Source organism: Temnothorax americanus, unplaced genomic scaffold (assembly GCF_048541705.1).
Source record: "Temnothorax americanus isolate GAGA-0224 unplaced genomic scaffold, ASM4854170v1 Scaffold40, whole genome shotgun sequence".
Taxonomy (NCBI): Eukaryota; Metazoa; Arthropoda; class Insecta; order Hymenoptera; family Formicidae; genus Temnothorax; species Temnothorax americanus.
In genome coordinates this window covers 950,873-977,314 of record NW_027509548.1, presented here as the reverse complement: position 1 = coordinate 977,314, position 26,442 = coordinate 950,873, and the positions used below count along the sequence as shown (strand labels likewise).

General features: G+C 40.8%; 2 protein-coding genes and 2 long non-coding RNA genes across 5 annotated transcripts in view; 3 read left to right on the top strand and 1 right to left on the bottom strand.

Moving 5' to 3' along the window:
* Positions 1-8,345: 8,345 nt before the first annotated feature.
* LOC143902776 (uncharacterized) lies at positions 8,346-10,065 on the top strand. The gene has a single exon (XM_077415956.1). It carries the CDS (start codon positions 8,441-8,443, stop codon positions 9,728-9,730), a length of 1,290 nt encoding a protein of 429 aa, XP_077272082.1. The 5' UTR covers positions 8,346-8,440; the 3' UTR covers positions 9,731-10,065.
* Positions 10,066-10,112: 47 nt separating this feature from the next.
* Positions 10,113-12,715, top strand: LOC143902845 (uncharacterized). The gene is made up of 2 exons (XM_077416026.1): positions 10,113-11,852; positions 11,917-12,715. The coding sequence occupies exon 1, from the start codon at positions 10,156-10,158 to the stop codon at positions 11,611-11,613; it is 1,458 nt and encodes a 485-aa protein (XP_077272152.1). The 5' UTR covers positions 10,113-10,155; the 3' UTR covers positions 11,614-11,852; positions 11,917-12,715.
* A 3,086-nt stretch (positions 12,716-15,801) lies between these two features.
* The window catches only part of LOC143902856 (uncharacterized), a 40,216-nt gene continuing 29,575 nt past the window's right edge, over positions 15,802-26,442 (top strand). The window contains exon 1 of the long non-coding RNA XR_013258515.1: positions 15,802-16,062. This is a non-coding gene — a long non-coding RNA (uncharacterized LOC143902856). The remainder of the gene's footprint in view (positions 16,063-26,442) is intronic.
* On the bottom strand, positions 17,051-23,190 carry LOC143902843 (uncharacterized). 2 transcript variants are annotated; one of them, XR_013258505.1, is made up of 5 exons: positions 21,887-23,190; positions 21,602-21,776; positions 21,420-21,524; positions 17,878-17,972; positions 17,051-17,806 (listed from the first exon to the last, which is right to left on the bottom strand). It is a non-coding gene; the product is annotated as an uncharacterized LOC143902843 (long non-coding RNA). The 2 variants fall into 2 exon arrangements; XR_013258506.1 differs by having other exon boundaries at positions 21,420-21,520.

Genomic DNA, 26,442 nt, shown 5'->3' with positions numbered 1-26,442 from the left:
TGTATCACTTGGGTTATAATTTTTCGGAAATAAAGAAACTACTGCTTAGATTTTTTCGAGATTTTTCGAGTTATAAAGATCTACCACTTGTTACTTAGGTTTTTTTGAGGTATAATACTACCACTTTCTTTTTTTTTTAGGTAACATTAAATTAACGACGTTAAATAGTGAGCAATACCTATATCATCTATTGACTCGTCACATAATTAATACACATTCCTGAGTTCACGAGCATGTTCCCGCATGGCCATAAAGGTCAGCTGTGGACCAATCTTAATTTGTAGCAACAATGATATGAGGAGAGAAAACGACGATCAAGAAAACTTACGAATTCCGTGATAACTTTTCGCGTATGACAGATTCTTCGTTGCGACATGTTACATGCGGGAACATGCTCGTGAACTCAGGAATCTGTATTAATTATGTGACGAGTCAATAGATGATATAGGTATTGCTCACTATTTAACGTCGTTAATTTAATATTTATCTCGATTCATTTATATTGTTTGTTTTTTCTCGCTGTTCCTGTTTCAGTTCGCACTTGAAAAGGGCTCGAATCTTGAGCCGAAACGTCGTGCATTTTTGTACATATTGCGCCAGTTAATCGAGAAATAAATTGAATTTACTGAATGCTAAAATACTATTTTCTAGTACATACATTGACTGAAGAGCAATATAAGCATTTAATCAATCTATCATGCATGTTGACAATACAGAATCATCGTTTCTTCAATAAACACATTAATTTTACTAATGGATGTTGATGATACTATTCCATAAAGTTCAACATTATTGTCTGCACTATTAAAATCATGTATGACAATGATGTATGACAATATCATCGTCGCTCTATTAAAAATTTCCGTGCTTATTCAAGAAGCAATAATTCTGTACTATCAATATGTCTAATAAAAAATTGATTAAATGTTTATGTTGCTATTAAGTTTATATATGTGTCAGAGAAAATAGTATTTTATTACATATAAATACTGCATTACATGCGTCACAAATATTTTACTTAAAAAGCTTAATAATATACAATTCCTATCTGCAATACCATATTTACGAATGCATTTATATGTATAATAAAGCAAACTATGGATTTTTTGGCCCTTTAAATTCATATTTTATATGTAATTAGATACATCACAATTTAAGTAAGTGTTATTTAGTGCATCTAAATTTATTAATATAACATTATGCATCGGTGCTTTCAGAGAGATGTGATTAGAACACTGATTTTTAATTTTAAGATTATTTGCTATTTACTGGATTTTAATAGGATATTGTACAATTCTAGCGCAATGCTTTGAATTAAGATTGTTAAATATCTATTTTATACTTGAAGAAGCTGAAGACATATCCTATGCGTCCGTAGTAATTTGTAGGGTAAGCTATCAAATGTTTTTAGGTATCAAAAGAAAATTCACTTACAATGTACGAGAGTCTGTTAGGCGGGAGTTTATGATTATCAAGAGACACGGTAGTGTCTCGCGCCAAGTACACGCGGAGCGAGACCGACCGTGACTCTTTTACGCGACGCGACCAGTTGCGAGTACTCGAGATGTTGAGATCTCGATAACGAGTGAACGGATCAAGTTCTAAGTAGGCTTGATCGATAGCTTGGCGTCCAATTAGGGGGGGGTTTCTCTTATAATATTCCGCTCCGTGCCCTACGAGCGGAGATATTGCGACGCAAAGTCCAAATGTGAAAATTTTTTATTAAGATACTTCTTCTTCTTCTTCTTCTACTTCTAACGCCGACGTTTTATATGATGACGTCATAATCAGAAACGTTACTTTCACTTTTTCGACACTGGCGGCTAGCGGCGTTAGTATCGCAGTGCAGTGCAGTGCAGACAGTGCGTTCGTTTAGAGCGCTGTCAGTCAGTTCATCTGATCAGTTAACTTACCTCGATCGATCGAGAGACACGGTAATACGCGCGGAGCGAGACCAACCGTGTGACTCTTTATTACGCGACGCGACGATTAATTCAAGGTAATTGTTTTATGTAATTATCTTATATATTGAGTCAACGGAAAAGAAGATTCTCTACACTTGGCAGAAAGTGCCGCTAAAGAATTTTTAAGTCGATTTTTATGAATCAAGCACAGTATATACAGTAGCGCAACTCTCTGTCGGCGCCTTTGATGTTAGTGTTGTCCAAAATGGAGTGAGCATGCGCGAAATAAGTAAGCGCCCACTAGCACCAACTGAACGGCCACGTTCAGGCAGACACAACTGTTAAGTGTCGTCTTATCGACACGCTACGCTGATTCGTTGGATCTAAAAGTATAAGAGCCAATCACGTGCCAATCACAACGTCTTTCTCTAAATTTCTTTCTCAATTGCTCTTCCTTTCTCCGCTCTCACTCCACTTTTACATGAAATTAATCTGAATTTAATAAAAATAATGAAGATAAATATTTATTATGTAAGTGTTTATTGTGTTTCCCCGCAGGGCTTACAAGGCGTTTTTTACTGAGGAACGTACCCAAACCTCTTACATAGTTTTATCCCCTCTTGATCATTTACGACCTCACAAAACTTTTACTCCCCTCCCCGTATTCCCTTTCTCTCCTCTTCCTCTTCTTCCGCTTCCTCTGCGACTCGTCTTTCCGCCTTCCTTCTTCCCGTCCTGCTCCTCCCTATTTGGTCCATTTTCTGTACCTCCCCTCCTTCTTTTCGTCGGATTCCATGAGCAGCTTCTCCTCCATCTCTTTTGAAATTTCTTCCTCCTCCGACCTTCCTACTTTCCTACGCACGTCTCTCTTCCCTTCTACTCTCTTCTCTCTCTCTACTCTCTCTCTATCTCTCCTTTCCACCAACTTATCTTCGTGGATCTTTACCCCAACCCTATTACCCACCTTTTTCTTTGCTTCCAACACCCGCCACTTCTCCTCCTCATCTCCCAGTTTGACCAAGATCGTCAACCACGCACCTCTCTGCCCCAGAACTACCACATCCCTTGTCGTCACCTTCACCTTCAGTCCTTCTGTGAAGAGCTCCTTCACCTTGTCCCAGTTTGATTTCTTCCCTCCCCACTTCTTCTTCTCAACCCTTATGATGACGTTCTTTCTTCTTAGTCTCTCCTCGCTCCCTTCGTCCACCCCCACCCACCATTTCTTCTCTCTCTCTCCTCACTCTCCTCGCTGTCCGCCCTCTTCTTTTTGCCTCTACCTTGCTCCAATCTCTCAACTTTTCTCTCCAATCTCCTTATTTTCTTCTCCATCTTCTCCATTCTCTCGTCCTTTTTTCTATCGTCCTCCTTCTTCTCCTTCACCAACTTTCTTACCTTCTCCTCCACCATCCTTTCCACTGCCTCTGCTATTACTCTCCCCTCTCGCTCCATCCTGGATCTGAAAGCGTGAGCCTATTACTTACTTCTCCCTTCCTCTATCCTCCTCTCTCCCTGCTCCTTCTCTCCTTCCCTCTCTCCTCTTTCCTCCTTGCCTTTTCCTTCTTCCAGTTCCTCTACCTTCTCTTTCTTTCTCCTTCTATCCTCCTCTAGCTCTATCATCCATTCCTCCCCTCCCCCTTTTTCATCCAATACCCATCCCACCGCTTCCTGCCAGCTACCGTTTCCTGATTTCCAACTCCTACATTCTTCCCATATATGCTTCCATGATTCCTCCCCATACTCACACACCCTACATTTCTTCTTCTCCTCCCCTTCCCAATATCTGTTCTCTTTCACCTCATTCTTTAATCTAAACCTTGCTACCCTTCTCCATCTACTCTCTCCCCATTCCTTCTTCAAATATTCCGGAATACCCCCTCTTTTTATCCACTTGTACTATTTATTATTCTTTGACTTCTCGATCTTCTCCCATCTCTCTCTCCTCTGCCTCTCCTTATCTCCCCCAACCAGCTTACAAAACCAATCATCTCCGTCTTCTCTCAACCTTTCCAATTCTTCGAACTCCACTCCTCTTTCTTCGAAGAACTTCCCTCTCTCTCTCTTTCCCAACTCGAGCCTGCTTTCCCTTCCCTTTCCCTTCGTTTCATCTCTTCCCAACACCGCCTCGCCAATTTGCTTCTTCTACCCTCCTCTAACTTTTTCTCAAATATCCATGCTCTCATCCTTGCTCTCCCTCTTATCTTCTCCCTTTGCAACTCTTTCCTAACAAGGTACCACGGTGTTCTCCCGTCCACTCCTAAGACCCATCTAATATACCTTTCTTCCATCCTTTCCATCTCTTCTCTTTCTCTCCATTCCAATATTTCTGCTCCATATCCCATCACCGTCTACACCAGCCTATCAAACAACCACAGTCTTTTTCCCCAGTTTTTCCCAAACCGTCTCTCCCCCATACCTTTCCCATCACCGCCGCCGCTTTCCTAATCCTTTCCTTTACCTGCGCTTCCTGTCCTCCGTTCTTTTGAAACACATAACCCAGGTATCTAAATTCCTTTACCTCTCCTAATTCCTTCCTTTCCCATCTCTATCTTTTTTTACTGTCCCTCCCTCCTCCATTCCTAAACCTCATTATTTTCGTTTTCTCCACATATAACTCCAGCCTCTTCTTCCGTAAGTACTCCTCTAATCTTTCCAACATACTCCTCAATTGCTCCTCGTTCTCTGCGATTAGCACTACATCGTCAGCATATGCCAGCGTATATACCCTCTTACCTCCTAACATTATTTTTCCCTATTTTACCCTGCCCATTTCCTTCTCCATATCCGCTAGTAACACGTTAAACAATAACGGGCTTAGCGGGCACCCCTGTCTTACCCCCTCCCCGTCCAGAATGCCTCTCCTATATCGTTACCTACCCTTACTCTACTTCTCGTCTCCCTCAGCAACTCCTCCGTCCTTTTCACCAGCCCTTCCCTTATTCCTCTTTCCCTCATTGCTTTTACTAGCACCCCCCTGTCTACCGAGTCAAATGCCGCCATAAGGTCTACGAAACATGCTATTAACTTTCCCCCTTTCTTCTCCAGCCTTCTATTCACGAAGTAGTTTAAAACATAGATATTATCCACAATTCCCATTCCCCTTCTGAAGCCCGTCTGATTATGTGGTATAATTCCCTTCTCCTCGAGCTTCTCTCTCAACCTTTCCGCAATAATGGCCGTGTACACCTTGTACAGCGACGACATTATTGTCACCCCTCTGTACTCCTCCACCTTTTTTCCTTCCCCTTTCTTTACGATTGGGACGATTAATCCCTTTCTCCAATTCTCCGGCCAACCTCCCCCTTCCATATTCTGTTTATATATCTCCATGCCCAAGTCTCCAACTCCTTCCCCCCATATTTTTACACCTCACCTGGTATCCCATCCCTTCCCATTGCTTTTCCATCCTTTAACTTTCTTATTGTCTTCCTCATTTCTTCTATGCTTATCTCCTCTTCCTCCTCTCCTTCCTTTTTTTCCCTCCTCCCGTCCTCTCCCATTCTCACCCTCCCCTCTACTCCACCTAACAGCTGCATGAAGTATTACTTCCATTCTTCCTCCTCAATCCCTTCCTGGATTCCTCTCCACTTTCTTCTCTCCCTATTTACTATCTCCCATACCTCCGACTCTCTCCTTGCTTCCATCGCCCTTCTCTCCCATCTCAGATTCTCCTCCTCCTTCCTCTTACACAGCTCCTTAAACTCCTTCCTCCTTTCTCTATATGTATTGCCCTCTACCCTACCTTTCCACCATTTCCTCAGTTTTTTTCTCGTTTCCTTCTTTGCTTTTCTGCATTCTTCGTCCCACCACCCCACCTTCTTATTCCTGCTTCCCTTCACCTCCTTTTCCACTCCTATTATTGCCTCTACTATTCTTGTTTCCATTTCGTCCCACTCCTTATTTATCTCTTCCTCTTTCTCTTCTATTTCCCCTATTCTTTCTTCGAACATTTTTACTCCTTCTTCATTCCACACTCCCTTGTTTCTTTTCTTCCACTTTCCCCCTTTGTCCTCCTCCATGCTCCCCCATACCGCCATTTCCAAGGGATGATGGTCTGAGTCCACTCTATCTCCCACCGTCATGCTCTCGATTTTCTCCCTTTTCTCTCCATCCCTTATCACATAGTCTATCACTGTCTCCCCTCTTCCTCCCGTAAATGTAAATTCCCCCTCCTCATCCCCTCTCACATTCCCATTGAATATCTCCCACCCTCTCTCCTCTACACATTTCACCAGCAACCTCCCCTCTCTATCCATTTTTTTATCTTTTGATTTTCTTCCTCCTTTCCTCAGCCCTCTCCCCTCCTCCTCCTCTACTCTCCCTCCTTCCTGCCCTGTCCTTGCATTAAAATCTCCTCCAATTATCGTAAATCTTCCTTCCTTTTTCTCTTCCATAAAATGCCCTAGTTCCTGTAAGGTCTCCTCCATTCTCTCCTTCTTTGCATACACCCCTATAATCTTCCAGTTCTCGCCAACTATCCTAACCTTTCCCACTATCATTCCCTCCTTGTCAATTTCCATTTCCGTTCCCTTCTCTTTTAACCCCTTTGTTATTCCCAACACACACACACACACGCACGCACGCACGCACGCACGCACGCACGCACGCACGCACGCACGCACGCACGCACGCACGCACGCACGCACGCACGCACGCACGCACGCACGCACGCACGCACGCACGCACGCACGCACGCACGCACGCACGCACGCACGCACGCACGCACGCACGCACGCACGCACGCACGCACGCACGCACGCACGCACGCACGCACGCACGCACGCACGCACGCACGCACGCACGCACGCACGCACGCACGCACGCACGCACGCACGCACGCACGCACGCACGCACGCACGCACGCACGCACGCACGCACGCACGCACGCACGCACGCACGCACGCACGCACGCACGCACGCACGCACGCACGCACGCACGCACGCACGCACGCACGCACGCACGCACGCACGCACGCACGCACGCACGCACGCACGCACGCACGCACGCACGCACGCACGCACGCACGCACGCACGCACGCACGCACGCACGCACGCACGCACGCACGCACGCACGCACGCACGCACGCACGCACGCACGCACGCACGCACGCACGCACGCACGCACGCACGCACGCACGCACGCACGCACGCACGCACGCACGCACGCACGCACGCACGCACGCACGCACGCACGCACGCACGCACGCACGCACGCACGCACGCACGCACGCACGCACGCACGCACGCACGCACGCACGCACGCACGCACGCACGCACGCACGCACGCACGCACGCACGCACGCACGCACGCACGCACGCACGCACGCACGCACGCACGCACGCACGCACGCACGCACGCACGCACGCACGCACGCACGCACGCACGCACGCACGCACGCACGCACGCACGCACGCACGCACGCACGCACGCACGCACGCACGCACGCACGCACGCACGCACGCACGCACGCACGCACGCACGCACGCACGCACGCACGCACGCACGCACGCACGCACGCACGCACGCACGCACGCACGCACGCACGCACGCACGCACGCACGCACGCACGCACGCACGCACGCACGCACGCACGCACGCACGCACGCACGCACGCACGCACGCACGCACGCACGCACGCACGCACGCACGCACGCACGCACGCACGCACGCACGCACGCACGCACGCACGCACGCACGCACGCACGCACGCACGCACGCACGCACGCACGCACGCACGCACGCACGCACGCACGCACGCACGCACGCACGCACGCACGCACGCACGCACGCACGCACGCACGCACGCACGCACGCACGCACGCACGCACGCACGCACGCACGCACGCACGCACGCACGCACGCACGCACGCACGCACGCACGCACGCACGCACGCACGCACACACAATGTATAATATATTTAATATATAATATATTGTAAAATGTGACATATTTTATAAAAATAAATAAATGTATACATTTAATCTAAAAAGTGTTATATATTAATTTAAAATGTTTACATAATTTCTTTGTGTGTATACTATGTGTGTATACTTTTATGTGAGAAAATTAATCTATATATATTATATGTGTGTTATATATATATATATATATATACTTATTTTACATTTATTCCTGACTTATTTTATATAATATATATTTATATATAACATATATATACTATTATTATTAGTATAATATTTCATATATTATTATTTATATTCTTATGCTTATATTCTTCAGCAGAAGCAGACGTGTGAAACATCGCTCCGTAAAAGTGTTAATTTTTGGGTGGTTTAGAAGTGAGGGAGAGTGTTAAAAAGTTGTGTAACGAAGATCTTCATAGACCAGGGGTAGCCATGAGTGTTATCTAGGCGGAATATGTTGATACATAGACACGAGAACTGCATTTCGTACAGAGGTCATCGAAGCCTGCTCGTACGACAGGTAGACATCGGCGACGAACACAAAACGCTGACGTGTGAAAGTGACGTGTTATAGTGACGAGTCAAATAACTGTCTCTGCCGATATTAGCAGAATGAACGAGGAATACGCCGAGTATCGATGCTCGGCATGTAAGAAGGCGATTAAGAGCAGAGCCGTTAAATGTAAAATTTGCCCAAAGCTTTTTTACCATCCGGGATGTGTAAATAAGCATAAAATTATCGATAGAAACCAAGAGTACGTGCCGTGTAAAGGCCCATATGAGGAATTCGTAATTGATAGTGAGAAGGTGCCGGCGGCAGGGAGAGACAGGACATCATCTACAGGATCTACAGGATCTACAGGATCTACAGGAGCGTTCACAACATCGAGCAGTGGAAGTAAAGGATCAAGCATGGATATAAAAGTAGACTGGATTATAAGAACTGTCAAAGAAATAAAAGATGAAACGCTGCGTAAAAATGAAATTAAAATAATGATTAAGGAGGTAGTTCATGAAGAATTAAGTAATGTTAAACAAGAGCTGGAAAACTTGAAGAAAATAATACAGGGAATAGAGTATGGATCGAAGGCAGGAACGCAAAGAAGCTACAGTGAAGCGGTTAAAGAAAAGAAGAAAGAAAGTCTTATAATTGTTAAGCCAAAAGTGCAACAGGAGAGTGAAGACACAAAAAAAGTGATTAAGGAAAAGGTAGATATAAAGAATATGGCAATGAGAATAACGAAGTTAAAAAAAGGAAGCAAAGGAGTAGTAATCATGGGATGTGAAACTGGAGAGGAGGCAAAAAAGCTGAAAGAGACAGTTCAGGCTAAACTGGGAGAGAATTATAAAGTAACGGAGTCATCTAAGTCAAAACCAAAGGTGAAAGTTATTAATATAAATATAGAAGAGATGAACTTAGATGATAATAAACTTATAAGTACGATAAAGAAGCAAAATAAAATAGATACAGTAAATATGCGAATTGTGAAGAGAATGGTCAAAGTAAAGAATGATCAAAGAAGAGGAAATGAAGAAGGATCAATAATAGTGGAAGTAGATGAAGAAACACATGAGATGATATTGCAGAAAGCAAAATTAAATGTAGGATGGAAAAAATGTCCTGCATTTGATCACATCAGTGTCAAAAGATGTTTCAAGTGCTGGGGATATTTTCATATCGCGAAAAATTGTAAGAGAGAAGAAACATGCTACAAATGCGCGGGGAATCATAACTCGCGTGTTTGTACAGCGACGGAGAAAAAGTGTGTGAACTGTATGTTCAAAAATCGAACATACAATTTGAAGATAAATGACGACCATGAAGCTATTAGCCGGGAATGTCCGACCTTTATAAGGGCGTTACAGGAAGAGAAGAGGAGAGCAGGCTGGGAAGAAGAATAGCAACGACAGAAGAAAGAAGAAATTTTACTGTATACAAATGCGCAGAGCTTGACAGCGCATAAGGATGAGATTCAACATCGGATTATGAAGAAAATATATCCTGCGTTCTTAGCATTTTCGGAGACCAGATTGACCGAGGATATTGAAGACAGTGAAGTGAACGTTTCTGGTTATAGTATAACTAGATGTAATGCTGAGAATAGAAATACAGGAGGCGTTGTTCTATATGTAAGGAATGATATTGTTTACGAGACAGTGTTAGTAAGAAAATTAGAATCGAATTGTTGGTGTGTCGCGGTAGAAGTAAAAGATAAATTATATAAAGGAGTGATGGTGGTAATATATCACTCACCTAGCGCATCGCACGCGGATTTATAAGATTTTTCGAGGATATAGTAGAGGAGTTAATAATAAAGGGAGAATGCATGGTAATAGGAGATTTTAATATAGATCTTAGGACGGACTCGTTTTATGCGAAGAAACTGCAAACGACAATGTTAAGTCTGGGTATGAAGCAGTATGTAAATGAACCGACGAGAATCACGAAAGACAGTCAAACAATTATAGATCTAATCTTTGCTAATAATAATAAAACAGTGCAAGTAATTCATGAGCCTAAAATTACGGACCATGCGTGGCTGGAAGTTGAGTTGAGTGTGAATAAAAGTGAAAGTAAATATAGAGAATTTAGCGCTAGGAATTACAAAGAGTTTGATGAAGAAAAATTTGTTATGTTAGTAAAAAATAAATTACAGGAAAGTCAGGGTTGGCAGTGTGTATGTATGGGTGTGAGTGAGAGAGCAGAAAAATTTGTCAATAGTATAGTAGACGCGTTAGATATAATGGCACCGAAGAGAAAATCTAGAATTCCGAAAGTGTGGGAAGGGAAAAAATGGTTCTCAGATGAAATAAGAGAAGCTGCGGATAGGAGGGATGAGGCATTTAGGCAAGCAATGTATGCCAATACAGAACAAAGCTGGTTGCAATTTAAAGTTAATAGAAATGCAGTAGTAAAATTAATTAGGATGAAAAAGAAAGAATATTATGAAAATATGATAGATTTTAATAAGGAAAATCCTACGACTATGTGGAAAACTTTAAAAGAAATTATTAGAGGCGAGCCAGTATATGCAAAAAAAATAGAAGATATAGATTTTGAAATATTAGATAACATAGATTATAGTACAACAAGGTGCAATATAGCGGATAAATTTAACTTATATTATATACAGAGTATTAATAGTATAATAAAATCTATAATCGAGGATAAGCCTACAGGCGCAGGTAAAAGAATTATTTATGCTATAGAAAATATGGAAACTATGGAAAATTTTGAGAATATCACGATAGAACAGCTAGAGAAAATTGTTAAGGGACTGCCACAAAAGAAAGGTACGGAAGAGGGAATAACTAGCGATATATTAAAAGCAACGTTTTGCGTAATAAAAGAGGAATTTGTTGATATAATAAATAACTCTCTGAGAGATGGTTGCTGTCCAGAAAGTTGGAAAACGTCTACAATAATACCGATTCCAAAAGTAGATAAAGCCAAGAAGGCGAGTGAATTTAGGCCTATTAATGTGTTACCTATATTTGAGAAAGTGCTAGAATTAGTAGTAAAAGAGCAAATTGAATTATATTTAGAAAATAATAGTATTATAACTGAACATCAATCGGGCTTTAGAAAACACTATTCATGTGAAACAGCGATACAAACTGTTATAGACGAATGGAAACTGATAGTTAGTGAAGGGAGAATGGTGGGGGTAATTTTCATGGATCTGAAGCGAGCGTTTGAAACAGTAGATAGGGAAAGATTACTAGGAAATTATATCAATATGGAATCAGAGGTAAAGTTCTTGAATGGTTTAATTCATATCTAACGAATAGAACTCAGAAGGTGAGATTTAATAATAAATGGTCAAAATTAATGGCAACGGAATATGGAGTTCCACAGGGATCTGTATTGGGACCTTTGTTATTTATACTTTACATAAATGATATAATCAAAGTCTGTCCAGAAGAGTGTAAGATAAAAATGTTTGCCGATGATACTTTAATATATGTAGAGGGAGAAAGTAGCGCAGAACTAGAAAGGAAAATGAATTCGATGTTTGTTATAGTAGAGAGAGAGAGAGAGAGAGAGAAAGAGAGAGAGAGAGAGAGAGAGAGAGAGAGAGAGAGAGAGAGAAAAGTGGATGAATATAAATAAGTTAAAAATGAATGCAGGGAAAACGAAATATATGATAATTAGAAGTGTAAGAAAAGAGCTAAGAGGTAATATTATGTTGACATGCTTAGATGGAACTGAGATAGAGCGTGTCGAAATGATGAAATACCTAGGTATAATGATTGACGATAGGCTTAGATTTAGAGATCACTGTGATTATATGCTAAAGAAAATAGGAAAAAAAAACGAGTTTTCTTAATAGAATAGGTAGTTATATATCGGCTTATACCAGATGCACGATATATAAGACAATCATAGCTCCTCATTTTGAGTATTGTGCAACGTTACTAATTGACATGAGTGAAACGGAGCTAACCAGGCTGCAAAAAGCGCAAAATCGAGCTATGAGAGTCATACTGCAATGCAATAGATATACCAAAGTGGAGCATATGCTGCAAGCGCTGCAGTTTATGTCCATAAGACAGAGGCTATATTATAATGTGTGTACATTTATCTTTAAAGCGGTGAACAACATGTTACCGGAACAATTAAAAGACCGTCTAGAATTAGTGGGAAAGAACACTGATAGGCAAACCAGACAAACCGGCGATATAGCAATAGTGTTTCGTAGGACGAGAAATGCGCAAAAAAAAATTTTCTATGAAGGAGTAAAAATGTATAACGCACTACCAGCCGAAATTAAAAGATGCGAAGAACTAAAAATGTTCAAACGTGTGCTAAAAGAGTACGTTCTGTTATATGTATAAATATGTAGTATGTAAAAATAGCTGAGAAAGCTAATAAAGGTCATTCATTCATTCCCCTATTCTTTCTTTGAACATCATTACTCCTTCCTCATTCCACACTCCCCTGTTTTTTTTCTTCCACTTTCCCCCTCTGTCCTCCTCCATGCTCCCCCATACCGTCATTTCCAAGGGATGATGGTCTGAGTCTACTCTATCCCCCACCGTCATGCTCTCGATTTTCTCCCTTTCTCTCCATCCCCTATCACATAGTCTATCACTGTCTTCCCTCTTTCTCCCGTAAATGTAAATTTCCCCTCCTCATCCCCTCTCACATTCCCATTGAATATCTCCCACCCTCTCTTCCTCTACACATTTCACCAGCAACCTCCCCTCTCTATCCATCTTTTATCTTTTGATTTTCTTCCTCCCTCCTTAGCCCTCTCCCCCTCCTCCTCCTCTACTCTCCCCCCTTCCTGCCCCGTCCTTGCATTTGAAATCTTCTCCAATTATCGTAAATCTTCTTTCCTCTTTCTCTTCCATAAAATGCCCTAGTTCCTGTAAGTCTCCTCCATTCCCTCCTTCTTTGCATTACACCCCTATAATCTTCCCAGTTCTCGTCATTTATCCTAACCGTTCCCATATCATTCCCTCCTTGTCAAATTCCATTTCCGTTCCCTTCTCTTTTAACCCCCTTTCTTATTCCCATTATCATCCCTTCTATTGCTCTTCCTTTTTGTTCTTCTTCCCGCCATTTGCACTCCCCATTTCATATCCTGTGGCATCCTCCCTTTTATTCTTTCCCAGCCCTTTTCTTCTATCCAGGTCTCTACCAAGACTATCACATCTTCTTTCTTTAGCCCCTCCCAAACCTCCTATCTTTGTTTTCCAAACCAGCTACGTTCCAGAATACTATCCTCCACACTGACCTCCTTCTTCCCTCCACCTTTCTTCTGACCTCCTTCTTTGCCTTCTCTGCTATCATTCCTTTCTCCTCTTCCCCTATTATCTCCCCCATCCCCATTCCTTCTTCTCTCTCTCCTGCCTTGCCTCCCTCCTCTTCCTTCTCTCCTCCGCTCTCCTTTCTTACCTTTTCCCTTTCATACTTTAGCACCTCCTCCTCATATCCCATCTTCACCATATATTTTCCAACCTTATTCTGCCTGCTTTTATCCACGCCCTCCTTTCCTCTCTTTCCTCTCTTCTCGCTATCTCTCTCAGTTTCCAATTCATCCTTCTTTCCTCCCACGACAGGTCCTCCGTTATTCTCTCTTTTCTGCCCACCAGTCTCCTCTTTTTTTCCATCACTTCCCATTTTTGCTCTTAATTCTCTAACTTCAGCAACACCATTTCCCTTCCTTATCCACATCCCCCCCTATTTTTCTTTACTTCTAATGCTTTTACTTTGGCTCCTATTCCCTCCAATAGCTTTTCAACCTCTTGTCTTCTCCCTCCTTCTTTTACTTCTAATCCCCTTATCACTACATTCCTTCTTCACTCTTCCTTCTCCTTCCTTATCAACCTTCTCTCCAACTCTTTCATCCTCCCCACCATCTCCTCCTCTCCTTTTCCTACCTCTCCTTTCTCTCCTCCTTTCTCTCACTTGCTTTTTCCTCCAAACTTTTTAACCTTTCCTCTACCTTTTCCTCTAGTTTTCTTACTCTTTCCTCTAGCTTTTTCTTTTGTTTCTTCACATTTCTTCTCTTCTCTTCAATTCCTCCTTTAGTCCCCTAATTTCGTCTTTTATACCATTCCTTATCTCCTCTTTATCTATTTTTCTTTCCTCCTCTTTGCACCTCCATTTTCCTTAAAATCTTCTTCAACAGCTCCTTTGTCTCCATGCTTTCTTTACACTTCTCACCTTTTTTAATCTTCGCTGGTGGTGACCTATTCACTTTCCTTGTTTCGTTAAACCTATCCAACAGTTCCTTTTCTGCTCTAGCCGTCGCTTCTTCCTCTATATCTTTCCTTTTCCTTTTCTGTATGAGATCCAGGACAGACCCTAAGCTATCCGTTCTTTCTCTCTGTCTTGCAAGCCCCTCCGCCTTTGTTGGCCTGCCTCTCGCTTTTTTCTCCCCTTCGCCTTCTCTCTCTTTCCTTTATTTCCCTGCTGTTCACTTTCTATTCCTATTTCCTCCCCTAACTCCATTTGCCGCTCTTACCTATGCCTATCCCTCTTACTCTTTATTCTATCTAATTCACTTCTCCCTATATCCTATACTCTATGCCCTGCCTCGCTTGTCCTACCTTGTCTCTAATCTCCCGTTGAGTCGTCCCTCTACTCCCACCAACGTTCATGCCCCACCGCGCGTTGAGCACGCGGCTCCAGTCGCCTACTGCGTCACCCCTCTACTCCCGCTATCTTTGTGCCCAACCCGCCTATGTGAAGGCCTTCACACATAAAAACGCGTAAGAACGTAAAACGTAAGCGTAAGAAAATCGACCAATCCCAATCAAGTATTGTGCTGTCCGTAACCACAGTAGGGGAAAATACTTGATTGGGATTGATCAATTTTTTTATGCTTACGTTTTACGTCCTTACGGCATTTTATGTGTGAAAGCCTTGACTCTCCACTTTTCTACCCTTCGTTCCTTTCTACCCGCTACTCCACCACTCACCCCTCCTCCTCCTTGCTCCCTTACCTCCACACCTCCTCGCTCTGTCCCTCTCTCCCTCCTTTGCCTCCTTCAACTCTCACTTTTCTATCCTTTCCTTACGCACACCCTCACACCTGTCACCTCTGATGTTCCGGAAACGGAAGTCCCCGATAAATATTTATTATGTATCTATTAAAAATAAGGAAAAAATTCAAAAATGAGAAAAAATAAAATTATATAAATGTGATTGCAGATTGAATAATATAAATGTGTTTGGCGCACCGCCGTGTATCATAGTGTAAATAGTAGCTAATTATAGGATCGATTTCGTGTTGTCGCTTCACATTATTAATTGTACGGTTCTTGTATTGATTAGTTATACCGGGTTTAATTATCGCGCCTATTAGCGAAACGTCGGTGGATCGCGATTAGTACACTTGTCGATATTCGCGCGACTCACCCGACTCGTGCTGCCCGCCCACGGGTGGCATCCCCAATTATGAGAAGAATTCGGTACTCGCTCGCGCCGTACTTCACAAGTGCGCGAGCCGGAGAACGCCGAAAAGAGGGACTCATCAGTCGAACGTCGTGAAGCTCACACGTTACCATTTTGCATGTGCAAACTTGGAGTGCTCGGTCGCCCATCGCAGACTACGAAGGCCTAATCGCTTGATACCCTGCCTATCTGTGCCTGCTTGCTATACCTGCCTGTCCGTGCCCGCTTGCTATACCGGACTGTTGCATGCTTTCGCCTTGCACGCCAGAGATCTCGCCAACAGGAGGACGACGTCGACACCCAGGAGGCGCCGGGCAACGACACGGTGAGTCGCTTCGCATTTTTTTTATATTCGCTTGCTTGCTTCGCTTTATTCACTTTCGCGAGGGCACGGGCCTTCTGGTCCTTCGAGAAAATTTGTTGACCAATCGCAAATCCGGGGAGCGCCTCATACCCCCCGTGCAAAATGTATTGAGGTAAATTATTAGAAAATATAATGTTATATAACATATATTGAACAACCGAAAAGCAAAATATAATATTTTATACATTATTTTTATAAGAAAACAATTATAATTATAACATATTTAATTTAAGATAGTTTTATTACATTAAATGAAATAAACGAATGATTTTTAATTATGCATCCAAAATAAAAATAAGATACACTATATTAATGCTTAATTTAAAATGCAATAAATGAAATTTTAATTTTTAATACGACGATATGTTTCCGGATAGCACGGAGGATTGAAAAGAAATTCTTTTTAAATTTTTAATTTAAAAAATTTTTAAAGTACTTTTTCTGTATATCATTTCTGTCCCAAAAGAACTCTTAAAAGTTCAAAAGAAATTCTTTTTTATGTCACCAATTCTGAGTTCTTCTTCAGATACAAAAAAATCACTTTTCTACTCCATAAAAATTCGTAATATATTCGAAATTATGTTAGGTAGTATTCTAATAAAGCTCTATCTAAGCGCTATTTCGAATGCATTGCAATTTCTTATAGAATATAAAAATAATTCCTTTGTATTTGAAGGATAAGAAATGTATATACTAATCCATTTTATGTTCTCTCTGATGCAGAAACTGTTTTCGGATAGATTATGAAAGATTCTTTCTTATCCGATGTTACAGACAGAATATTAGGATTATAAACACTGAAATTAGAAATATAAATATAGGAAAATATAAAATAGAAGTATCCATGACTCCTATATCGATTAATGCTTATATTACTAAATTGGTATACAGATTTAAAATATTGTATCATTAATTGTTATAACAAACAATTCGTATAATATAAAGCGACATATTTATCGTACATATACAGACATGCAAAATAAAATTTTATATGCAAAATAATCAATGTATACCTAATATGATATATTATAAAAATATATAAGTGTCCCCGAAAGAGTGGTCGAGTATTGTTACTTCGGAGAAGCAGCGACGATCGTTGTATTTCGGAATTCGGACGCGCTTCCGCGCGTTCCGTTAATGCTTCATCGAATGAGAGTCTATATGTACTTCGATAGATATGCATCAATCAATTGGCAGTAAATGGCTTATATAAAATGTGTCTGGATAGAATAATGGACATATGTATTATATTATCTCGATGATTCCCATACGCCGGATTGAGCATTGCGTTTATAAATTTATAAAATTTCTCCTAAGAGCCGTTCTGATCCGAGTAAGCAAAAGTCCACATACAAAAATCCACATACGAAATTGCAACACCATGGATTTAATAGCACTTTGATATTCTTATTTAAGATAGCAGATACAATGAAAGAATCTATGGATAGATTTGAATATATTCTGTCTAGTCTTAGAAGCTAGTGTCGATAGGTTTCCGTTTAACGATGCTAAACTGGTAATAATTTCTGCTCCGGTGTCAGTCTTTAAGGATAATACAATCAACCTGTCTTGTATTTAAATGTAAATAAGGTACACTGAATTTTCTCGATTTCGTCGGCACTGCTATATTTTGCGAATCCATATCCGTAGTTTCATTCTTCTCTGTAGGTACTTGCACGTCGTCATCAATAAAACACGATAATACCTAGAACATTGATATAATTTAGAACTGTTGAAAATATATACGAATATGTTATACATTCTTTGTTGAGTTACCTTATTCCGTATGTTATAAAGTTGATTGAGCCGGGATAAAGAGAAATATACTTCCGTCGGTCGTCCTATTTCAATGAAAAACTGGCGGTTTTTGCCTAGAATCATTTCAGATTTTATTGTCGCAAAAGAAGGTGGAATACCCGTGTCTAAATGTGGATCTCCATACTTTGTTTCTATCATATAAATTTTAAAATCCTTTTTGCTCGGTATTGCGTTTAGATTTTGTGCATCGCCGAGCACTAGCTGTTATTGTTATATCGAAACGAGATATCTATAAATTCCGCAACAATATATTATTTAAAGAGAATAATAAATTTCTTTCGCCAGTATATAGAATAACAATTAAAGTAATTTAAATCGACCTGACTGGCAATATATATAACGTCTTTCCGATATGAACATTGAAAAACTGTGAGCCAACTTGGTTTGTCGGATTCACACAGCACTTTTTTCAGATCGATATCGAGACATTATTAATTTCGACCATAGTTTTGGTCCGTTGATGTAATTTCTAAATTAAATAGTTTTTAATTTTATTGCGAAAAATATTACCCCAGCCAGGGTTTGAACCTGGAACCTCCCGTATACCGTGCGGGTGTCGTGCCAATTCGACCACTGGGGCTGTGGTAATATTTATCGCAATAACAACTGTAAGATGGAGCACCGATTACTAGGTCGACGGTGTATAATAAACAGAATAATAAATTTCTTTCGCCAGTATATAGAATAACAATTAAAGTAATTTAAATCGACCTGACTGGCAATATATATAACGTCTTTCCGATATGAACATTGAAAAACTGTGAGCCAACTTGGTTTGTCGGATTCACACAGCACTTTTTCAGATCGATATCGAGACATTATTAATTTCGACCATAGTTTTGGTCCGTTGATGTAATTTCTAAATTAAATAGTTTTTAATTTTATTGCGAAAAATATTACCCCAGCCAGGGTTTGAAACTGGAACCTGCCGTATACCGTGCGGGTGTCGTGCCAATTCGACCACTGGGGCTGTGGTAATATTTATCGCAATAACAACTGTAAGATGGAGCACCGATTACTAGGTCGACGGTGTATAATAAACAGAATAATAAATTTCTTTCGCCAGTATATAGAATAACAATTAAAGTAATTTAAATCGACCTGACTGGCAATATATATAACGTCTTTCCGATATGAACATTGAAAAACTGTGAGCCAACTTGGTTTGTCGGATTCACACAGCACTTTTTTCAGATCGATATCGAGACATTATTAATTTCGACCATAGTTTTGGTCCGTTGATGTAATTTCTAAATTAAATAGTTTTTAATTTTATTGCGAAAAATATTACCCCAGCCAGGGTTTGAAACTGGAACCTCCCGTATACCGTGCGGGTGTCGTGCCAATTCGACCACTGGGGCTGTGGTAATATTTATCGCAATAACAACTGTAAGATGGAGCACCGATTACTAGGTCGACGGTGTATAATAAACAGAATAATAAATTTCTTTCGCCAGTATATAGAATAACAATTAAAGTAATTTAAATCGACCTGACTGGCAATATATATAACGTCTTTCCGATATGAACATTGAAAAACTGTGAGCCAACTTGGTTTGTCGGATTCACACAGCACTTTTTTCAGATCGATATCGAGACATTATTAATTTCGACCATAGTTTTGGTCCGTTGATGTAATTTCTAAATTAAATAGTTTTTAATTTTATTGCGAAAAAATATTACCCCAGCCAGGGTTTGAACCTGGAACCTCCCGTATACCGTGCGGGTGTCGTGCCAATTTGACCACTGGGGCTGTGGTAATATTTATCGCAATAACAACTGTAAGATGGAGCACCGATTACTAGGTATCATATCGGAAAGACGTTATATATATTGCCAGTCAGGTCGATTTAAATTACTTTAATTGTTATTCTATATACTGGCGAAAGAAATTTATTATTCTGTTTATTATACACCGTCGACCTAGTAATCGGTGCTCCATCTTACAGTTGTTATTGCGATAAATATTACCACAGCCCCAGTGGTCGAATTGGCACGACACCCGCACGGTATACGGGAGGTTCCAGGTTCAAACCCTGGCTGGGGTAATATTTTTCGCAATAAAATTAAAAACTATTTAATTTAGAAATTACATCAACGGACCAAAACTATGGTCGAAATTAATAATGTCTCGATATCGATCTGAAAAAAGTGCTGTGTGAATCCGACAAACCAAGTTGGCTCACAGTTTTTCAATGTTCATATCGGAAAGACGTTATATATATTGCCAGTCAGGTCGATTTAAATTACTTTAATTGTTATTCTATATACTGGCGAAAGAAATTTATTATTCTGTTTATTATACACCGTCGACCTAGTAATCGGTGCTCCATCTTACAGTTGTTATTGCGATAAATATTACCACAGCCCCAGTGGTCGAATTGGCACGACACCCGCACGGTATACGGGAGGTTCCAGGTTCAAACCCTGGCTGGGGTAATATTTTTCGCAATAAAATTAAAAACTATTTAATTTAGAAATAACATCAACGGACCAAAACTATGGTCGAAATTAATAATGTCTCGATATCGATCTGAAAAAAGTGCTGTGTGAATCCGACAAACCAAGTTGGCTCACAGTTTTTCAATGTTCATATCGGAAAGACGTTATATATATTGCCAGTCAGGTCGATTTAAATTATATTAATTAAAATAAAATATTTGATAATATGCCACATTAAGGTAGGCGTCTCACTACGTGCTAGTCATGTGACTGTTTGTAGGTTTTCACGTTCAGAAATATATTTCAGGCAATTTTTGCTAAGGGAAAAATAATTTTATGAATTATGGTGTAAAATTTCATACGTGCCAAAGTATGTTACTTTTTCCAAATTATGTGATTTTTCTCATTTGACTCCGTTTTGATCGGCTGATCATGCGAGTCGTCGAGAAAGGTTACAAGTGAGGTTACATCTCCTTTTCGATTGAATTTTGACAATTACTGAGAAAGGGTTTCAAAACGCATGACAGGGGTGTCAATTACTGTCCAATTCCGCTAAGAAAGACGAGCCTCATAACCTGCAACTACAGTGATTAGCCAGCGGCTTGCCAAGTCTTCCCAACCTTACCTCGACCAAAAAATGTCTGCTCGATTACCGCATTTTCACTAAAATAAACTAAAAAATTAGCAGCGAAATCTCCGGTAAACTATATATTTTATGGTTGCATCGGATTCTTTGGAATCTAATGTACAAAAAGCAATGTTTCTTTCTCACTTCATCTAATCGAAAAATGCGAAAAATATGTGATTGAAACCGTGATAGAGCCTCCTTTTTCTGGCCGTCTGTATGAAGTAATGCAAACGTTGTGATTTTCGAGATCGATTTTCTAGAGTAAATAGTCGGTAAGGAGCCACAGAAAAAATCGACTGCAAAGCTGATCATATAATTTGATATAAAATCCAAAATCGAAAACTTTATCTAATACATGCCCTGACGAGACGACTACCTTAATATTAAATGACGTATTAATTTTTTGTAAGTAAGATGATATAATACGTACTTGTATCTTTTTAGATAAATATGTTGCTGAGAGAATATGTTATCTTTCCGCAATTTACTAAAAAGTCAAACGGTGGAAGTATTATAGTTTCAACCATGAGCCTTCCTTACAAGAAAAAAAAATCATTACTTTTAATATAAATTCTGAATTAACTCATAAAACGCTGTTATATGATAACTTACAATCTGTATTGTATTGTGGAATGCATGCTGGACATTTCAAAATCGACACCACTATCTTTTGTGAAGTCGATATCTGAATTATCTGACGTCTGTTTCAGCCAGAAATTTGCATTTTAATAAGTATTTCAGAAATGTAACCGTTCTTAGACAACGTAGAATCAAGCAGCAATTTTTTCTAGATATTAGAGTATCACAGAGTTAGTTTCACAAGATAAATAGATAAACGATATTCTTAATTTAAGTTTGACTGATTTTAAGTACAATGATTATGAATAATTATCCTACCTTCTGAGGTTTGTAACCACTTTATACTCCTAAACTTTTTTCACTTTCATCACAAACGTAGTTATTCAGAGTTTTTCAAACACTTCGAACAGCTCTCAATAGCATTCAGTGGGTAATTGAGCTAATTCTCTCCAAATTTTTGTTCCAATACAGATAGGCATTTACTTAACTGACCATTTAAATTCTGAGAGGGAGCAGAGCAGAACGAAGAAAGGAAGAGCAATTGAGAAAGAAGTTCAGAGAACGACATTCAGATAGTGTTAGTGGGCGCTTACTTATTTCGCGCACGCGCACTCCATTTTAGACAACAAGAAATCAGGAGAGTTGCGCTACTGTATATACTGTGCTTGAAGTTTGTACACGATATTACAGTGGGTGCGTTCCTTTTGGGCGCTTACGCGCTGTAAGCATCGTTCTATTTTCGTTTGATATTCGATGTTCAACGAATGTTGAATGATGCTTACAGCAGCTTACAGCGCGTGAGCGCCCAAAAGGAACGCAGCCAGTATAATACGTATTTTTATATAGATGTGTAGCTCTGACTACCGCTTAATGTGCTACCCGTAAATAATTTATCTCAACATCTTGAGTACTCGCAACTTCTAAAGAGTCACGATTGGTCTCGCTCCGCGCATACTCTTGATATAAATACATAATACGATGATAGATTTTTAACCTTGCGTAATGCTGTAGTTTTTTAGTGTATTATTGTTTTAACAATCTCGAACATATACATAAACTTTCGTATTTTATTTCCAAACGTGACCGAGTCCAAACGGCACCGTGTCCGATCGATACCGTGCCCGATCGGCACCGTATCCGAACGGCACCGTGTTCGATCGCCACCGTGTCCGATCGGCACCGTGTGCAATCGCCACTGTGTGCAATCGGCACCGTGTGCAATCGACACCGTGTGCAATCAACACCGTGTGCAATCGCCACCGTGTGCAATCGGCACCGTATGCAATCGGCACCGTGTGCAATCGGGACCGTGTGCAATCGGCACCGTGTGCAATCGACACCGTGTCCAAATGCAACTAAATGTGTCCGATAGTAACCATGTCCCATTGACACCGTGTCCGAATGCAACTAAATGTGTCCGATAGTAATTGTGTCCGATCGGGATTGTGTCCAATCGGCAACGTGTCCAAACGGCACCGTGTTCGTACGGCACCGTGTCCGATCGGCACCGTGTCTTAATGCAACTAAATGTGTCCGATAGTAACTGTGTCCGATCGGGATTGTGTCCGATCGGCACCGTGTCCGAACGGCACCGTGTCCGATCGGCACCGTGTTTGAACGGCACCGTGTCCAATCGACACCGTGTCTGATAGTAACTGTGTCCAATCGGAACCGTGTCCGATCGGGAATGTGTCCGATCGGGAAATATTGTCGTGTCCGATTTGAAATGTGCGCAATCGGGACTCACTCTTGCCGGTGAGGTAGTCGTAACGTATTCTGAGGTAAGAGAAATAATTATATTTCTTATTTGAGAAACACAATTTAACAAAAATTGTAATAAGAATATTAGCAAAGAAGTTGTGTATACTGAAGTGTAATTTGAATGAAACTGGTCAAATTATTATCTAGATTTTATCTGTATTTGATGATTCTCGAACTAGGATTTATCATTTCTTTTTGTGCTGCATGGATATTTCCATTCTATTCAGAATAATGTAACAAATACTGTTCTAAATAACAAAACTTTGTTAGATCAAGGATTAAATTGTTAGATCAAGGAAAATCTGTAATTTTGTTTTTATTAAATACTAGCTGGTTACCCGGAGGACATATGTAGTAAAACACACAAATAGTTTCTCTCTCTCTCTCTTTTCCTTCTCTTCTTATCTCCCTCTATTCCTCTACTCCTCTCTCCCTCTCCCTCCCTTTTTCTCTCTTTTTCTCTCTCTCCCTCTTTCCTTCCCTCCCTGTTTTTATATACAATTCTTTGAGATTCGGTCACTTGGAACCGGTTTCCAAAAAGATCGGCAACAAAAAATAGTACACTTTATAGCATTCCTCGGGAAATTTTGTCCTTACTTCATGAATAATTCTTTGAGATTCAATCAACAATTATTTTCCAAAAAATTGAAAAAATTAAAAAAACTGGTTTCCAAAACAATCGGTAACAAAAACTGTACACATCATGGCGCTCCACGTAAAATTTTACCCTTACTTCATATATAATTCTTTGCGATTTGGTCAATTAATTCCCAAAAAATTGGAAAAATTTCTGATACCGATTTCCAAAAAAAATTGGTAACAAATAATTATACACATCATGGCAATCCCCGAAAAATTCTACCCTTACTTCATATACAATTCTTTGAGATTCGGTCAATTATTTCCCGAAACATTGAAAGAATTAAAAAAACCGGTTTCCAGAAAATCAGTAACGAAAAATTATACACTTTAAGGCACTCCCGGGAAATTCTACCCCTATTTTATATACTTTTGGTAAAAATTTGGTCGAATAGTTCAAGAGTGTATAAAAGACATACATACATACATACATACATACATACATACATACATACATACATTCATTTTTATATATATAGATAATACTAGCATGCCCCGCCGGGCTTCGCCCCGGAGAACTGTGCATTAAGACACGCAAATAGTCTCTCTCTCTCTCTCTCTCTCTCTCTCTCTCTCTCTCTCTCTCTCTCGTCAGAATCATCGCACTCTCATTCGCTTACCGACTCGGCTAAGCTATGGAGAAAACTCGCGCGACTGGGTCTGGTAAAGCAGACACAAGTTTCTCTACTACACTTTTTTACACCTGATCAGCTAAATGTATACTTTGCGTAAGTCTCTAGGGCTCAACTGCCATGCTCACGGGCTAAATGTGTCGCCGCCATGGCCCAGATTCCTCGACCAACATTACGACCGCAATTTAAATTCTCTGCCGTGCTTCCGTGTGATGTGTATAGGCTTCTGATAACTGCACCTCTGCACTCGTATGCGTCAAATTTGGACGGCATTCCGTTGTTTATTCTACGTATTGCTTGGCCAGTGATTTCTTGAGTGCTTACGGCGCTGCTCAACCGATCGTTGGAGACTTCCACGTTCCCGTTAAAATAGAAGCGGGCACTAGTTCGCCCACATTCAAAAATTCGAAACTTACAATCTCCGTCTGACACGAGACCAATAGCAAATTTGCCTGAATTGTCGAAGATTTTCGAGAAAATTGTTGCCCTGCAGATCACAGTATTTAGACGAATTCGATCTGTTAAATCCCAGACAGTCTTCTTACCGTTTGGGTCACAACACTCAGTCTGCTCTCCTGAGGGTCTGTGACGATATCAGGCGCGCGATTGATAATGGACATATAACCATAATGATACTCTTCGATTTCAGCAAGGCATTCGACACTGTCCAACATCCTCTGCTTTACATAAAGCTGAAAGAGGTTGGGTTCTCTGACGAGGCTATAATGTGGTTCTTTTCTTACCTTACTGGCCAATCTCAGGCTGTGGTGGATGATGTTGGAAACATGTCAGAGTGGCTGTTCACATCATCTGGAGTACCACAGGGCTCAGTACTCGGTCCTCCGTTGTTTTCCTTATATATCAACGATATAGCGCGTGCTTTGCTATACACCTGTCATATGTTTTTGCTGATAACGTTCAGGCTTATCTCTTATGTCCACCGACCGACATAAATCGTAGTCTCGAATTGATTACTAGGGATGCCAGGGCCATTTTTGACTATGCTGGTGTAAACGGTCTAAAGCTCAATCCGAACAAATTTAAGATCATTATATTTGGTAGTCGAGCTCACATTTGAACCAACGATCTAAACCTCTTACAGCCTGTGGTCGTAGACAACACGCCGATAGCTCTGCTGCGTGAAGTCAGGGACCTTGGTGTCATACTAACGTCAGATTTTTCCTGGAAGAAGCATGTCATCCACGTCTCTCAAAAGGTCTATCACGCACTGTATAGTCTCAAATTCAACAAAAATTATCTCTTGATCGCGTTTAAGATAAAATTAGTTGTTACCCTAATATTGCCTCACATTGATTATTGCTGTCTAGTTTATCATAGCATGACCGATGAGTTAAATATTAAATTACAAAGAATAGTAAATTGCAGTGTTCGATTCATATATAATCTCAGGCGTGATGAGCACATAACACCGTACAGGCGTAAATTGGGATGGCTTCGTGTCGAAAATAGGAGACTCTACTTCATGGGCTGCCAGATGTATCGGATCCTCCATATGCGATCACTTTCTTACCTTCGTGAGCTTTTCACCGTACCTGACCCACTGCTGAGGAGATCCAAGCGTCTGGCCGCCTCTACTCAGGCCTTCCACATTCCTGCCCATCAAACAGTAACATACAAGAACTCATTTCATATCTCCGCAATTTATTTCTGGCACTCGCTCCCTGACAGCATAACATCTGCATCGTCGTTAGTATCATTTAAGAGTCTTCTTCGATCATATTTGCTGACATCTGAATCTGACTGAACGTATCTACTTGCTGTTCTCTTCTTATCTTTATATCGAGGTCAGTCTAGATGTTAAGTAGTCGGTTGGTGGACTGA